We start from the raw sequence: 17,181 nt of genomic DNA on the forward strand, positions 1-17,181 counted from the left end.
ATTGTGTTTATAAATCTTTGTTTATCAACTTAATGTTATAATAACATGATGTGCTTCTGTACACAAGTATATATGCATATACTGATTAGTGATTTGGACTTGTTATAGTCGAAAGATTGCGAGTTCGAGTCTTGCTCTGGACGTGTTGTGTCCTTGAGCAAGACACTTGATTCCAATTATTTCAGCGTTTACCCAACTGTATAATGGGTACCAGCGGGTAACTGGGGGTTGACCTGCATTGGTCTGCATGGTATCCCACCTAGGGTTACGTAATGTTTCACTATTCTCAACCGCTCGTGCCACGGGAAACCAGAGTTCGGAAATGATCTTGTATGCTTTTAAACGCGCGAAAAGGATGGCCCTGCTTATTTACTTAAATCAGTATCTCTAGATGTCATTTTATTATAAAGAAGGGCACGCACATAGCCGAATTTTTAAAGATGTCACGCAACTGTAGAAGTTTAAAGAATCAAATATATCAGGAATTTGAGTCGTTTTGACAGAAAAATTCAGACGCTTGATTCATTGTGAATTCAATCATCAGGTGTATATCGCTTTATAAACTTCATTGATATCTTGGACTGTTAATTAAAAGACTTCACTAATTTTTGACTCAAAATGACACCATCTATTTACAATGTATGTGTTGCACTGGTAAGCTATGTGACATTCTCAATGCTAATATTAAAAAAGTATTGAATACATTTAAAGTCATTTTTCTTAAATTGGAGACTTTTTGATGTTTAGATTATAAGTTTCGTGCGAACAACGTTTCTATTATTTCTGAACTGTTTGACTTTTTTGATCATTGAGAGTAAATTACATTGTAATATTGAACTTTAAAAAGTTTACGAAGGATCTTTTTGGTAGAAGAAATCCCTGCACTAAAAGTAACTTCTTATTATATCAAAGGACTCGACCGTAAAAAAATGTTGACTGTACATTGCTTTGAGTTTGTTTTTAGTGTAATACTATTATATCAAAAATACCACAGTTCATAAAAAAAATGTATTTACGGTGTTCAAAATAAACATACATTAACAATATGACATCACAAGTAACACAGTTCTTCACCAGGTATGTCATTTCCGACAAATAGTGTTTATGTCGCCAGGATCTATAATAGGTAACATTTCTGGTTGCGTTTGTATATTTTAAAACTATACATAGATATCCTTATAAAATACGGACATTGTCGTAAAATACCAAGGTACTATGATACAAGATGCGGTCACGAAATCCCACAGAATAGTTACGATATAACAGTCTAATAGATAAAGACGATATGACAAAATCCTCATAAATTTACAGAGATATGTCGTGACTTTGTTAAATCATCTTAAGTTTCGGTACGAAAACAAAACAACTTATTAAAGTTCATGGCACAACCTGCTGGAATATTTTAATAAAGCAAGAATTACGAAATAGAATTAAATCATGATATTAAGTGATAATAGCATAAACTAATTGAATCGTAACATACAGAGACTGTGATATAAATTAGTTAAATCACAGTTGAAAAAAAATGACAATGATAACAACCATTTAAATAATAATATAAAGTGACAATTATATCAACAAGTTTAATTACTTATATGAAGCAACATTGTATAAACTAGTTAAATCACGATATAAAATCACTGTGATATACATTAGTTAAGTCATTGCATGAAGTTATTATTATATAAACAAGTTAAATCATGGAATAAAAAGTGACAAAGATATAAACCATATCATCGGACAAGGTGATTGTACTATGATCTAAGGTAATAATCGTGCAAGGTAAGCTTTAAAACCATCACCAGGGGAAATACTTATTTAAATAAAATAAATGTAAATTCTCACCTTAGCTGCACAAATATTGAGGTTTCGTGCATTGTCGAGCAGTGAATAGAATAAGAGTACAAAATGTTTATAATTAACTCTCAAGGAGTTAAAAGTCGTTTAACTATAAACTGATCTATCTGCAAAAAATGAGAAAGTTAACCATGTACAAAAGTATGTTAAATACTAAACTTAAAAAAAAAGGTTTACAGTTATTATATAATCGAAAATGGAAATTAAATCACTTCAATTTGTAATTGATTTCCTTTCAAAACTAGCCTTTCATTAAGTAAGCGGACTCCAATTAAACTGACGTGTTAGACATAACCAGATTTGCGCTAATTTACCGGGGTTTGATAATTAATAAAATTAGAAAAATTATTTAATTATACAACTTTATATTCAGAACTCATAGAACGTTAAAGCACATACATTGTATGCACTGAGCAAAAATTAGAACCCGAAAAATCACGTAGCTCCCCACATTTCCTCCATGGAATTTTGTGCTTATGTCTAACAATAAAACTTAGTCACAAGGGGTAAAGCTAAACTACAACCAAATTAATTGCACTCTTACCTATTATTTTCTTTAATCGCCATTAAGACGACTGTTATAAACATACATACATACACGCACAAGAGAACTTAGGAGCCAGCACAATAACATATATAAAAAAAAACATACAAACTATTAGGAAAATAAAAAAAGATTTTATGCATTAATTCAAATTGTTCTTTGCTTGTTTTAATATTTAGCCAATGACGCAGATTACTGCTGTATTTGTTGTTTAGTACAAAACAGCTGATTAGCAAATATGACGTTCGATTTGTATACAAATAAAAAATATCATTCTTAATAGGATATTGGATGCCACAGAAAATGATATAATTTAATTTGTAAACAACACCTGGACTTTTTTTTTAACTGTTTTGCTTAGGAGTAGACGGTATCAAACTTACATCATTCAATTAGCACATTGCTGTTTTGTCATCTTGTCTGATTTTTTCTTATGATTATTGTCTATTGTTACTATTTGAAATATGGCATCGGTAATGACTAGAAATGAAGACAGTTGTCATTTCTTCTTCATTTTTTTAAAACAAAGTAATGCAGTTAAATAAGTCATATTCAAAGTTGCTATGCCTAACTTCTTGAAGCTCCACTTATTATTGCTGGAGGATTAAAATATTTGGTTAAACTGCCTTCGGGTTTCATTAAAAAGCGCGCGTATGGAAAACAAAAGCCTTCCTTCAGAGTTGTGATGTTGCTTGTTGAAGGAACTGCACTCAATGCAGGTAAACAAGTAGGACCACATCCACAAGGCATTAGGGCAAGCGAGCTGCGGTGAAAGCTTTCAGTTGCTGCCGCACTGTAGAGAGGGGACGCCGGTGATGACGTGTAGCTCATGAGGCTGCATGATGTGGTAGAGAATAAAGAGTTAGTTGAATCGGTTCGGAGTTTTGGAAAATTAACGTTGGTGCCATAAAGGTTGGTGAAATGTGGAGAGACAACGGGACTGGAAGATAGATGAACGTCCAGCGGAAATGTTCTTACTGTTGTGGGTTTTTCACTCTCTATAACAGGGGGGAAAGGTAAACTAAATGTAGACTGAGCAGTAGGTAGCGTAAAACCCCGTAGGGATTCAAAAGCCGGGGAGAAAGTGAAACATGACGTCACAGGGATGAAAGAAGAATCTTTTTTCATTGGAACCTTCGGTTTTCGCCGCGGCCTGTACTTATAGTCCGGATATTCCTTCATGTGAAGCGTTCGCAGTCGCTTAGCTTCGTCAATGAAGGGTCGTTTCTCAGCGTCTGATAATTGTTTCCAATCCGCGCCCAGTCGCTTACTGATTTCCGAGTTATGCATTTTTGGGTTCTCTTGGGCCATCTTTCTCCGCTGACCACGTGACCATACCATGAACGCGTTCATCGGCCGTTTTACATGTTCGTGATCACTTTTGGCCATGTTTGAAAGACGTAAATCTTTACAGAGCTTTGACGAAAAAAAAAACACCGAAATATTAAACTTTAGTTGATTCTTATTTCTTTGTTGTTGTTGTTTTTTTTTAAACTGCAGCGTAAAGTAAGCAGTAATTATGTTAACCGCTGTTATGGGACGCGTAATTCTAACCGTTATGGCAGATAACTTTGGCGTATCTATATCTGACTTTGATCCGTGTATAGATTACGCGACAAACTTACATTGTTTATGATTGGAGAAGCATACATCCAGTAATGCTAACATTCACAATAGAAGCTCCGCCTACCTTACATTGATTGGCTCTTATCAAACAATGGACCAAAACTGTTTTTGTCTTGATTTATAGTATCTAATTAAAAAAAAAACAGGCGAAAATAATTGAATTTTAATTGTATATTCGTGCACTAGTTTCTTACAAAATAAAATATAAAGTTTATACATAGTCTTTACATTAACTAGAAAAAATATATTAAATTTTTTCAATAAATTATTAATTTTGAATGCTTCTGTTTTAAGCATTTTTTTTTATTGGAATCATTCCCCAGAAAATAGAAATCTTGTCGGTAGGTGAAATGTTAAAGTCATGTAAAAGTGAGTGCTTAAAATGATAAAATACTGAGAACAAAATAAACTTTGTGGATACGTCCAGGGTTGAATTCTGATCAGTGTTACTGTTGATGTCGTAATTGGAACATTCTCTGTCTGAAGATGGTTATTGTTTAACCGAATATTAGAAAAATGTTGAATGTTTGCTGCTTTATATTCGCTCATTCCAATATTTTCATGTTAATTTATCCACATATTTCAAATCCACGTTCCTGTATCTGCTGCTATAGTTTGTATGTGCTTGAGAAGACTTGTTGGCTATTTACTATCACAGCTCCTGAATTCTTAATGTTGCGTCAGCGAGGTCACGTGACTAGTATCACGCCACCTCTTTCTAGAAATATCCTGTTCCTTCAAGAATGCCCTAGCATTTACTAGATATGTGTTAGTCTTGTATATATAAGACGTTCACAACGTGACGGAACAGAGGTAATGAGTAATTGAACTGCAGTCAGAGAGAATATTGTTAAGCACGTGAGAATTATAGCGTTTGTTACAGAGCGACTGTTGAAATTAAGTGTATCATAAAGTTGTATTCGGAAAGAATAAACCAGTTTTATTTAAGAAAGGAATTGTGTCGCTAAAGTTTCGTCGGAACGAATTTACGGAAAATTAACTAACGACTGGAGGCGTAACATTAAGAATAACCTGATATTGTTTTTCTACATATTATTTGTACGATATACCATAGGCATGTTTTTATATAGACTTAATAAACGTCACTTAGTGTGTGTAATTTGTGATGATTTATTGTTTGTTATGAAACATTCTGATATAACTAATCTAAATGCAATAAAACTGACGATCTTGTTATGTTAAACATTTTTTATCTTACAATTAAATGTTATAACAAACTTTGAAGTCTATGATAAGAAAGTTAATAATGAATATTCTACCAAGATATACAGTAGAAGCATTTTTTAAGATAGGCATTAGTGAAACATCAAGTTTTATATTTAATAACATGCTCGTATGAAATAACTTCAGAGTAGGAAAAAGATATAAAAACTATCAAAAATTACGCTTCACAGACACAACTTGAAGAACATGGTAATAATAATAAAATAATAAAAACTTTATAATGAGGTAGATACAACAGGATTAGTTTGTGCCTTTCATAAAAATAATAGTCATGGTGAGGCAAATTCAAAAATAATCAGCGTATAAAGGCTTAGAATATCAGTTGTAAAGTCAGGAATATTGAATGTATGCATCTCTGGGTAACATAAGTCACTAACATTGGCATATTTGTCTGCGCTGAACATAACACAAAAGATACACTTCCACGTGTGAACAATAGACAGCAACAGAGTCCACATAAGCTTTGTTGCGACAGTACAGGAAAGTTGAGTGGTCGAGTATATTATGTTTGAATAAGAGTTAGGCCTAACGACCCGAAAAGACAATTCATAAGTGAGAAACATTGTTATCTGCCTTAGCGGCATCGTAGTAACACAATAGTCACTAGAGATTTTATTTTTCGATGAAAGTTCTGTGTTTTTTTGTAGATAGCGGGAACTGTCTTCCGCCACAATAGGACCAACCTTTTCGAGTTTGATAGTACACGTGGTCTAGGATGGTAAAAACTGACAACTCGGATTACTTGAAATCTCATTGTCTGTTTTTTCTTTTATCTTTGGCAGGTGAATACATAAGTCTGAGAAAAAGGCCTTAAAATAATTGGTTTGTATAACTTGCTATTAGATAATAATAACTTTGCACTTGGGTTTACAAATATAAGATTTTTAGAGTTATAAAATAGAAAAAAAAATGCACGGCGTTTATCAAGTCTCGGTTATGCGCAGAAGTGGTTTGTTCTTAACGTGTTGAGAGCAAACTACGTAGAATATTTCTTTAGTACACATTGATGTATAAAATACATTTTAATACTAGAAATAAACGACATTAAAACACCAAAATTTGTTATTTTTCTTTAATTGGACACTCAACGCTTCGCATTACAGCTTCTTCAGGAGCTTTCCACTAAAACACAAACCGTAACTGGCAGTACAAAGCTTTGTCAACGGCGTCGTTTTTATAAAAATAACTTAAAGGTACTGGAAATTTTAAAGTTTAAAATATATATCATTCTTTCATGTTTTACAGAAGTTAGACTTCAAACCAGTCGGCTAGTTCACTGAACAGAGAGATTGTCAGATTCTATCTTATCAGTTCCTGCACTGTTATCAACAACTGAGTTTTTTATTGCTTTATCTAACACTGAACTATTCATTCAAGTTGCTTAATGCGTGTAATTTGTAATGTTTTTTTACGAAACATTCTGACTTAACTGTAATCTAAGCGTTGTAAAACTGATTATTTGTAATATTAAACATTTGCTATATTGTAATGAAATGAACCATTTCAGTAATTTTATTTGCATTATTGATTTGAGGATATCTCTTAGATTTATCTACTTATACTTTTCTGCTTTATTTAAGTATGAGGAAAAAGTAAAGAGATGTTATATATTGTTGTTGTCTGTGAGTGTGTGTGTGTGTTTTTCATGCTAAATTCTGAACAACTAATGCGGAACCTACATAACAGACTTAACATTTTATTGAGGTTAGATTACGTATTCCAAGTCGTAATGTTGGTTAACAAATAGCTTTGCCTTAAAACTTAAATTATTTCCACCTATAAAATGTGTTTTGTTTGATTTAAATAATCGGGTCAAAATGTACGCAGAGAAATCGTTTCGTGATTAAACGAGACCTCTGTTTAGGACTGAACCAATTGAAAACGCTGGGGTTTTTTGTGTGTGCGTGTGGTTTATGCACACGTGTGTGTACGTAGAAAATATTGGTAAATATACTTAGAAAATTTAGAACCAGGAAGATTTTGTTGCATTAAATATCATGTTTTAATAATTTTATGTAAAATATAATTATTTTCATCAGAAGAATTAAGTCAGACTAAGGGAGTAGCACATACATGAAAAAATAGAAAAAGAAAAAATTAGCACGTACTACACACACACATATAGTGAGTGCAGTAAAATGTGTCCTGGAGGTAAAAGTATCTGTTAATTATTTAGGACTAACACAGCGGTGGAGATATATGTCTATTAGATTTAATCTGTGTTTCAAAAACTCATATGGCAAATGATATTCAAATTAGCATTAGGAACAGTTGTGGATGTTCCAGTCAATAGTATTCTAAATCTAAACTATTCTTAACTATTCCAGGCAAGTTGTGGGAAAGTATTTAACAACAAAAAGAAAAACATATAAAACAATAAAGTATTTTGCTAACTGAACTACATGGAGTGGTTAATAAAACATAATGCCAAAAATTGTCAGTATGTGTTATGAACACTGCTAGTATTTTAATGTAATTTTTAAAAATTCACTTGAAATATGCAACTACACTAAGGTACAGAAAACTGGAATATATCTCTGAAATTCAAGACATATGTTATGCTTGTGTGTCATTACAGTACTAGATATAAGTCTGGGTCTAGCAATAAAAAAAATGGGTGTGGCTATAATGGTTAATGTGCCAGGCATCGGATCGGAATGTCTAAAGTTCGAATTGCAATGCCGTTAAACACCTTTTGCACTTTCAGATGTGGGTGCATTATAAGAATGATAATTAATCTTGTTATTAGATTCGAAGTAGGGCAAAGCCAATGTGGTGACAGGTGTGACTGCATGCCTTCTTTCTGGTCAATAATTCAAAATTACGAACAGCTATAGCTGAAACCTAGGGATATCTAATTTGGCTGCTTAGTTCATATTGAAAATACCAATTACAAAAAAAAAAGAAAGACAGAAAGACTAATTCTGCTACAAAAATGCTTACTAGAATGGAAACAACTTTTGACAAAACAATAATGGCGAATTTCTGTGTTATATCATACATTATCACGACATAAGTGCAGATCAGCTACTGGGTGTCATTGCTAAGCACGTTAATGCTTAGTATGTAGGGATGACCTGAGAAAGAATGGCCGCCGCATTCAATCCATTACTCTATGATGCTTACAAATAACTGCTAAAGTTGAGTTATAGCCTTATTTGAGCACCTAATTGCCATTATCAAATGTATCACAGCTTGTATAACAGTAATATTGTTCTGTTCTTCTACCACACGTACTTATGTGGAGAACCAATATAAAAGAAAACTACTTCTTAGCAGTGAGTTCAGTTTATAAGCACATATTATTTTCATGTTTCATAAACACCAGTTTCATTTCTAGTCGCTAGATGGCAGCCCAAATTATTCTTATATCTGTTTGTGACTTTTCACTGCACAAACATGATATCTACCAAAACAATTTCAGTAAAAATAAATAAGTAGATAAAGAATAATTTAAACTATTATCCAAGGTATCAAGAAGGTCAAGTATTTATGCAACTGAAAGATCTGTGTGCACATTATTGATGTCTGAGTTTAGAAACACCAGTTTCTTAATTATCAAAACAATACATTATACGGAGATCTACTTTTCTTCAAATGTTTTCGGCCCATCTTCCGGCTGAAGAGAGGGCGTAACCCTCTAGTAGCCTTGCAGTATTTTATTGGAATGAAATTCCACTCATATGTATCGACTTCTTCAAATTTTCGGTGGGTCGAGACTGTGTGTGTGTGTGTTTGTGTGGTATCACACTTCATGGCCTGGGAGCTGTATGATGTCCTCCCTATTAATCAACATAACCTTCGTATGTGGTGGAGTCGATTGTATGTACATGCAGTGAGTTAGAATGAACTTAGAAGGCATGGGTTCTCTAAACATCCCCCTTAACATCGGTTCAGCGCTCTGGGGTACTCGTGTCATCCTGGATGAACCATTCCAGCTTCTCTGGCCCCTAAAATTAAAAAAACACTGCTATGATATTACCAATGAATTATAAAAGTAAAACAAATATTCACTTGTCAACCTACTTCAATGAAATTGTTTTAAAAAATAGGGGAAACAAGTAATAAAAAAATTGCAAAAATTAAGTATGGTGTAGGGATGTAAATGCCAAAAAGTACAGAAACAAGGTAGGATGAATACACAAAATATCTACATAAGTATCTAGTATGTACTGAGTCAATCTTACAAGCTTATGGTTATTAGCCACTGTAAGACTGTATAACATTATTCAATATAAATGTTTGAAGAAGCAGCGGTGTAGCGCTAAATAATCAAGTAAAGTGGGATTTGTTCGAAACAGTGGCGGTACAGCGTTCCGGCCGAAAAACGTACAGGTACGCCTTGCCCACGTGTTGATAACCCGCTATACCTCAAGGAAGAAGGAATGGGAAACTACGGTTTGGCCTAAAGAAACAAAGCTGGATCTTTTTGGAACTGTATATAGAAATGAAACCAAGAAAGGTTTAAACAACAATATGTGTATAAAACAGCAAAGAAAAAAAGGTAGACAATAAGGCGAATGAGCAATGTCACATCATTATGATTTGTTACACGAGGCCTAATGGACAACTGTGGAAAAAATAAATGTTTTCCCTTTGAATTTTCGGAAAACGACCCAAAACAGCGGCTTAGGCAGAAATTTATGAAGGGAGGTGCTACTTTTCAATAAAAAGGAAATGACTGGCAAAGCCATTTTTTATAGGGTGCAATTGCACCTCTCTCTTCTCACTGCCTATGCTTATTCAAAATATGCTTTACTGATTAAAAGCTAGTGTATTAAAAGTTAAGAAATGATCAGACCAAAGTCTCGATGTTAATCCAACTGATAACGTTGAGATAACGTGGTTGAAAAGTAACGCCACAAAAGAAAAGCCAAAGAAATTACTATAACTTTGAGAATTTGAAAAATGAAAATGGAAGGATATATTGATTGTTAAAATTGGTATCCACGCCTAATTTATGAAGTTTTAAATAGTTAAGGACAGAGTAAAGTCAACTAAGTATATGATACTCAAGCCTTTGTGCTCCAAAATTAGCTTTTTATGTCCTAGTACTGTAGAATTTAGTCTAAGTATAATAGATAAACCAAAATATATCTTTTTCTTAGCAACTTTTTTTGAAATATTGATTATCGACACCTTGAACTGATCTGACCGGTACTGTACGTATAATTTAAAGCTATGATTATCCATAGAGTGTCAAGTATAATATATATATATAGTATCATCTATACCAGTGTTTCCCAAAAGATGTTTTAAGAAAGTAAAATATTGCAATGAGATGCGTTACAACAACAGTTTCAACGTGATGACCAAGCCATTTTATTTATCATTGTCATCTTTTCAGGTGTGTGTTTCTGGTTATATTTCCACTATTAGCTATTAGCGCCGTAACTGGTGGTGTACCGCATCCTTTTTTTTTTTTTGTAATTCTATATATATTTGTAACTTGGGAGAAATTTTGTGTTTGAATAATTGTTTCTGATATTCGCACAAACCTACACAAGGGTTATCTGCGCGAGTCATCCCTAATTTTCAACTGACAGACAATAGGGAAGGCAGTTAGTCAACAGCTTTAACTTTGGGTTTATTCTAATGAAATAGTGTGATTTAACCGTCACTCCTATAACGGACCTTACGCCCCATAGATCTGGATGATAGAGTTCATTATAAAAAAATTCTGCTCTTGATGAAGGTGTAAAATTCAAAGGTTAAGCAAATAAAAAATTTTGAAACGTTTTGCTAGAGTTCATAGTCGTTTAATTATTCCTAACCTAAACGCGCCCCACCCCAAGTAACACAGCAGTAATTCTGACGATTTATAAAGCTAAAAACCGGGATTTAATTCTCGCAGTGGTTACAGCACAGATAACCCATTGCGTAGCTTTGCGGTTAACTACAAACAAACAAAATCTAAATACAACTCAGTTAAATACTTATTTTTCCTCTGTTGAAGAAAAGTCCACCTTTCGGATTATAGGTTTGTTATATTTTTGTGTTAAATTAATTTTTTGAACCTACATGCTCTTCTTGCATAATGAATCAATTGGAGACTTGTATGTGGAAGTAGAACATTGCACTCTATATCTCTTATTATATTAAAGCAAAGATAATAAAAAAAAAGTCCAGGAAAGAAGAGAAAATATATTTCCTTTCTGAACTTTCACAAAATAACACACTCTCTGGATCCTCAAAAAAAAAAACAACAACAACAAATAACCCTTCTTCAGAGAGGAAGAAACCTCGCAATGTACACGTCTGTGCATCTTTGTGGGGGCAAACATCGCGTCTCTATCTCTACTAATTCCGCCGGTAGTGCTGGAGTAACGGAAGGGTTATTTTTCTCTTTCCGGAAACAATTAATTGAAAATATTAACACCGAGATCAAACCTAACATTAAAGTCGAATTTAATTGAAAAACATAAACTAACGAAAAATAGAGAAATAATTCTAACGATATTAAACTTTTCTCAGTTAAGATATCAAGTTGTGTTAACTTTCGGGTCATTTAACTATATAACAGACCGAAAAAGATTGACCTAGCCGCGGGCACCTCACTAACTTATAACATTACTACCCTTAAGTAGATTTCAGATTAGTTTTTAAATCCACATCACGCATAAAAAAATTTTCCCTACCAAAGATCTCCTCCCCATTCCTTATTGTTCTTGGCTTGTCTATCGTTACACGTGTGGAGACTGTAAGGTTTCCTATATTGGCAAAACCAAACGCTATTTAAAAGTCAGATCCTATGAGCATATGGGAATTTCCATCAAAACGCAAAAAAAATTGAGTAACCCCTGTGTTTCCTCTACACGCCAACATAGTGAAGAAATAGGATATCAACCTATACTATAAAATTTCTCTATCCTCTGCAAGTCTAATACTGAATTGGAATTATTGATCAAAGAAACCCTCCACATAATAAAGCACTCTCCAACACTGAACAACACGCAGTCTTCATTTAAATTATACATTTTTTAATATGTTCGTATTACTGATTTTACTTTTTTCGTTGTGTTTTCTTGCTGTAGTTTTTCCCCATGATTACTGTTTTGTGTTTTACTTGTTTAATTATCATTATATTTAGCAATTGTCCTTTGACAATGTCCAAAGACTCATGTAAATTTATTTTATTTTGCTTTAGATACTGAAGATGGAATCTGATACAATTCCGAAACGTTTATCTATGTCTCCCTTTTTGTCAATAAACAATGTTGTATATCATAAGTGTCGTAATCTTGTTTATTATAAAACTGGAAGATAATTTGAAATGGTTTTGTTTGTTTCATAATTTTGCACAAAGCAACGTAAGGGCTATCTGTGCGTAGCCCTCTTTAATTTTTAATTGATTCACTACAGGGAAGGAACAACTTAACATACTCACCGCCGATTATTAGACTACTCTTGTGTAATCGAAAAGTGGGATTTGACTGCCACTATTATAGCGCACCCACTGTCCCACAGTGCAGATCGTGTTTTCGCGGAAACAGGTGGTGAAACTTAAATCCTCAGATTAACAGCATAGGCACACCAACCATTAGTCCACCCCTGGCTCACTAATGTGTGTTTGTAGTAAAGGACAAAGCTACATAAAGGGCTATCTGTGCCCTGTCCGTCACGGGTATCGAAACTCGATTTTTTAGCTTTGTAAGTTATGTAATATGGTTTTATACGATATTTTTAAAAGAGCTTCTATTTTTTCGTAGTTTAATGTTTATTTTGGTTGTTAATTGTTTATGATCAGAGTATTAAAGCTGTATTAGTTTTTAATATTTATATTCTACTACGAACAAAAAATATAGTAATTTATGAAGTTTTTATTAATGAGTGATTGCTAAAAGGAATCATCAGAATCTATTCATATTCAAACCAAATCAAACTAATATACAAATAATGAATAATCAATTAATGATCAAGTAAGAGGTGGGGCTCAAGCCCATAATACTCCAAGTCTAATTGCACATCCGCCGTCCGCGGGCAGTTGTGGGCATGATAAAAATTGTGGATGAAGATAGCCTCCATTCACACAAAATATTAATAAATCCAATCATCACCATTAGCTTCAAACAGATGTAACTGTGTTACTGTAAAAAATTGTCAAGTATAAAGACTTATAGCACCCTCTATTTTAGTTCGATGGTTAGCAATATTACCAACGAACTCCCATACTCATCTGTTATTTATTTTCTACTTTTTCATCTACCGTCCCCCCACTCCCGCACACAGTGGCTCAGCGGTAAGTGTGAAGGTTTATAACCCTAAACAACGGGGTTCCGTGCTCTGTTAGGGCACAACAAAAATAGCCCATTGTGTAGCTTTGGGTTTAACAACAAAACAACTAATTCACCTACCATTTGTTGGATAACTGGAAAGATTGGGTGCACTCAATGCTGTTTGAGTGCTATTTTCCTTCAGAATTATACCTTTTCGTTGTTTCTGCGTCTGGTACAATATTATTTATGATTTGCTTACTTACAAACTAAGGGTTCGATTCCCCGCAATGCACTGAGCGCAGATAGCTCACTCTGTAGCTTTACCCTAAATTAAAAACAACAAGAACAAAATCAACTAATGAGATTTATACGATAGACAACGTGGAAAATGAAATTACGAGTTTTCACTCATCTTCCCATGACTGAATTATATTACACATAATATTTTCACTCACATTCACCTTAAACAATTTCAGGTATATGTAACGTTGCACGTGATACGTATAGCACGAGAGAGAGAGGGTAACCTTGACATTCACTTTAAAAGACACAAACATACTTTTTAACCTTTTTTAATGTATTCAGTTTTTAGTCTCTCCCATCATTAAAATATATTACAACGCAACTTTTCTTTAATAACGTTTAAAAGGGGTAAAAGACACAAACATACTTTTTAACCTTTTTTAATGTATTCAGTTTTTAGTCTCTCCCATCATTAAAATATATTACAACGCAACTTTTCTTTAATAACGTTTCATGTTATTTTCGTTATATCACGCTCTATAGGGGTAAAAGGATGGAAACTTAACAATAGAAACGAACGTGTTATAATACCAATGTGAAGACAAAAAACTAACAGTTGAGAAGATGGTTACAAGATGTCTAGGCGAAGATAGGCAGATTAAAAATAAACATTTAGTGCTAATGTAAACATATATGTGATTTCGAGACATCACATATCACCCATAGGTGGCAGTGAAATACAAAGCTTACACGGGTACGTTCTATCGATTAATGAGTCATAATTACCAAGTTCTGTTGATTGATGGAGGTGTTCGGATTTTGCTTTATTTCAGTAGTACACCAAACGAGTACAAATATTGCATAAAAACCTATCCTCATACATTAATTGATTTTCTACATTTAATATCCTGACATTCATAATTAATTTTTTATGATGAAAATTTTTCAATACCATTTGTGACTCACGTGGATAATTAACAATATCAGCTTTAATGTCTTTTTTCACTTTAATTTTCTTGTATAATAATACAGGAGGATGAGTGGGACTTTCCTTTATAACTCTACCTTTTTAGATACGTATGTATGACAATAATATACAGAAGGCGTTACATTTTTAGTGGGATAAGGAGAGATAGGAACATTTCTTTTGTTTACCCGAACTTTGAAAAGGTTGGCGTTTTAGACAGTTTTCCGTAGGTACTTTTGTGGTGAAGTACTATTCAATCGACATTATAATTGCCTTTTTTTATATATTGCTTATTATGCAACCTTTTTAATTTCTGTCGATTTTATGCCTTTTTTTTGGAATCCCTGCCTTTTATTATACTTATACCAGACACGTGTTGGGTTTCCTTTGTTTATCAGTGACGTCATACAGCACATAATTGTACGTTTCCAAGCGTGAATCGGAGTCGTCCGTTTGCTTTCAGGACAGTTCATCGTTTTTAATAAACACAATGATTACGCGGATCCTGCGTCTTCCCGTACCACCTGTCTGCAAACAATCACACCCTTTCAGTTCGAAAAGTGAGAAAATATCACTGAATGGCGAAAGAGTGCTTATTACCACGTACCCGAGATAGATCATGATGTGTGACCTTATTTGTCTCTTGCTTTAAGGGTGTAATTTTGGAGATAAATATACAGGATATCAAGTGTGGTAATAAATAGTAATTAGCTTGAAAACAAATAGGTTGAAGGACAGCTATGCACGTATATATATGACACTGGCATGTTTAATGAGGTGTAAATGTTTTATAATAATCTACATAGTTTGTCTCTGTTAGTCTTGTCTTATCAACGCCTGTTACACCCTAAAGTTTAGTTTGCATGGTATGTTTATTCTTACTCTCCTCTGTTGATATAGATGACGAAGTTTATTTTCTAACAAGGGTTCATACATAGTCTTCCTTTTTTTTTAAATCAAAAATAACGCCCACAGTTGAGTATCTAGTTTTTATGCCTGTTTTGATATTTTTAATCAGAATTTAAGTATACCAAGTTAAACCGTTTCAAACGTTTCTAAACAGTATATCACAGGAAGACATTACGAAATAATAATGAGGGACACTTTCACTACAATATTTAATTGATATAATTAATTAGGGATGAAAGTTGGACTATTTCAACAGCAAAAACTCCTGATTATCATTTCTTGATTCCAAATTTATCCTTTTGCTTCATGAAATTGCTGTCATAATTTCACAGGTTATCCTGCTTTCATCACTTAGTTAAGTTTAAGTTGTTATCTCTATATGCATACGTTACATTTATATCACTACGATTTTTGTTGGCACATGTTTTAGCACAAAGCTGCAGAAATGGACTCGAACACAATGATTTTAACACATTTTGCTCTTATTACAGTTTATGAAGATCACACAAAGATTTATGCAAGTTGATACCAATGTTGAATAAACACAAAGACGATCAAAACTGGTTAAAAAATACTGCTTTACAAGCGTCGTTGAAAACCTGGTATCAATGAACAAGGAAAAAAGGAAAAAAATCTGCTTAAAGATGTTGGCAGACTTTTTCCAGATGTTAAATAAACTATAGATCCTCACCTGACTCATTAATTTTATATTTCAGTGACATCTTATACAGATGATGTGTATTATTTAAACATATGTCAGCTCTATTCTACGTTAATTGTCAAACATCATGCGTAAAAAATTACTAAACTTACCTTCAAAAAAAAGAACAGAATAGAGGAACCCGTTTAATAGGTGCTTTGCTGAACCAAATTGCATAACGTCTGGGCTTTGCAAAGGAGGAACAATATCAAAGATTATTACAATATGACGATTAAACCACGTCTTTGTTCAGGTGTGAACTTTTACACATCATATCATTCTATAATATTTCTGACTTTTGTCAAACTTCATTGGAGATCACAAAATATGGCTCTAGGAAGTATTACAAACGAAATAGATTTGATTTGTTAAGAAGAATTAGAGTTCGTTAATGGGCCAATAAAATGAACTGAAATGGATGTTAATCGCAGACAAAAACTTCAGTAAATATTGAATAGAATCTAGTCCTTTTGAATCTGGATAAGTCTCATAAGAGAAAATTTGGCGCTACACATAGTACATAAGCAAATGTGTTAAGGCGGATTTTCGAGAAGTGAAATACCGTATATCTGTAACAGCGAAAAGCTTTCTTGTAAAAATTATAAACTTATAATACTTTAAACTAAAAATAGTATAAATGTTACTATAAAACCATGGTGCTATTATATGGCGAGTCTGGAACTGTATTAGTTTAAATTGAACCAGGTCCAATCGAACGGTTTGTTTGTTTGTTTGTTTTTGAATTTCGCGCAAAGCTACACGAGGGCTATCTGCGCTAGCCGTCCCTAATTTAGCAGTGTAAGATTAGAGGGAAGGCAGCTAGTCATCACCACCCACCGCCAACTCTTGGGCTACTCTTTTACCAACGAATAGT

The 17,181-nt window shown here is 33.4% G+C and overlaps 1 protein-coding gene across 1 annotated transcript; it reads right to left on the minus strand.

Moving 5' to 3' along the window:
- Window positions 1-1,996: 1,996 nt before the first annotated feature.
- LOC106478758 (transcription factor SOX-14-like) lies at window positions 1,997-3,870 on the minus strand. Its single transcript, XM_013939321.2, has one exon. The coding sequence runs from the start codon at window positions 3,788-3,790 to the stop codon at window positions 2,969-2,971; it is 822 nt and encodes a 273-aa protein (XP_013794775.1). The 5' UTR covers window positions 3,791-3,870; the 3' UTR covers window positions 1,997-2,968.
- Window positions 3,871-17,181: the final 13,311 nt, after the last annotated feature.

The sequence above is a fragment of the Limulus polyphemus genome, unplaced genomic scaffold (genome assembly GCF_000517525.1).
Source record: "Limulus polyphemus unplaced genomic scaffold, Limulus_polyphemus-2.1.2 Scaffold247, whole genome shotgun sequence".
In the NCBI taxonomy this organism is placed as follows: Eukaryota; Metazoa; Arthropoda; class Merostomata; order Xiphosura; family Limulidae; genus Limulus; species Limulus polyphemus.

Bases quoted from the DNA above. Each gene is read 5' to 3' on its own strand.
- LOC106478758 (XM_013939321.2), bottom strand. From the start codon at position 3,790: ATGGCCAAAAGTGATCACGAACATGTAAAACGGCCGATGAACGCGTTC.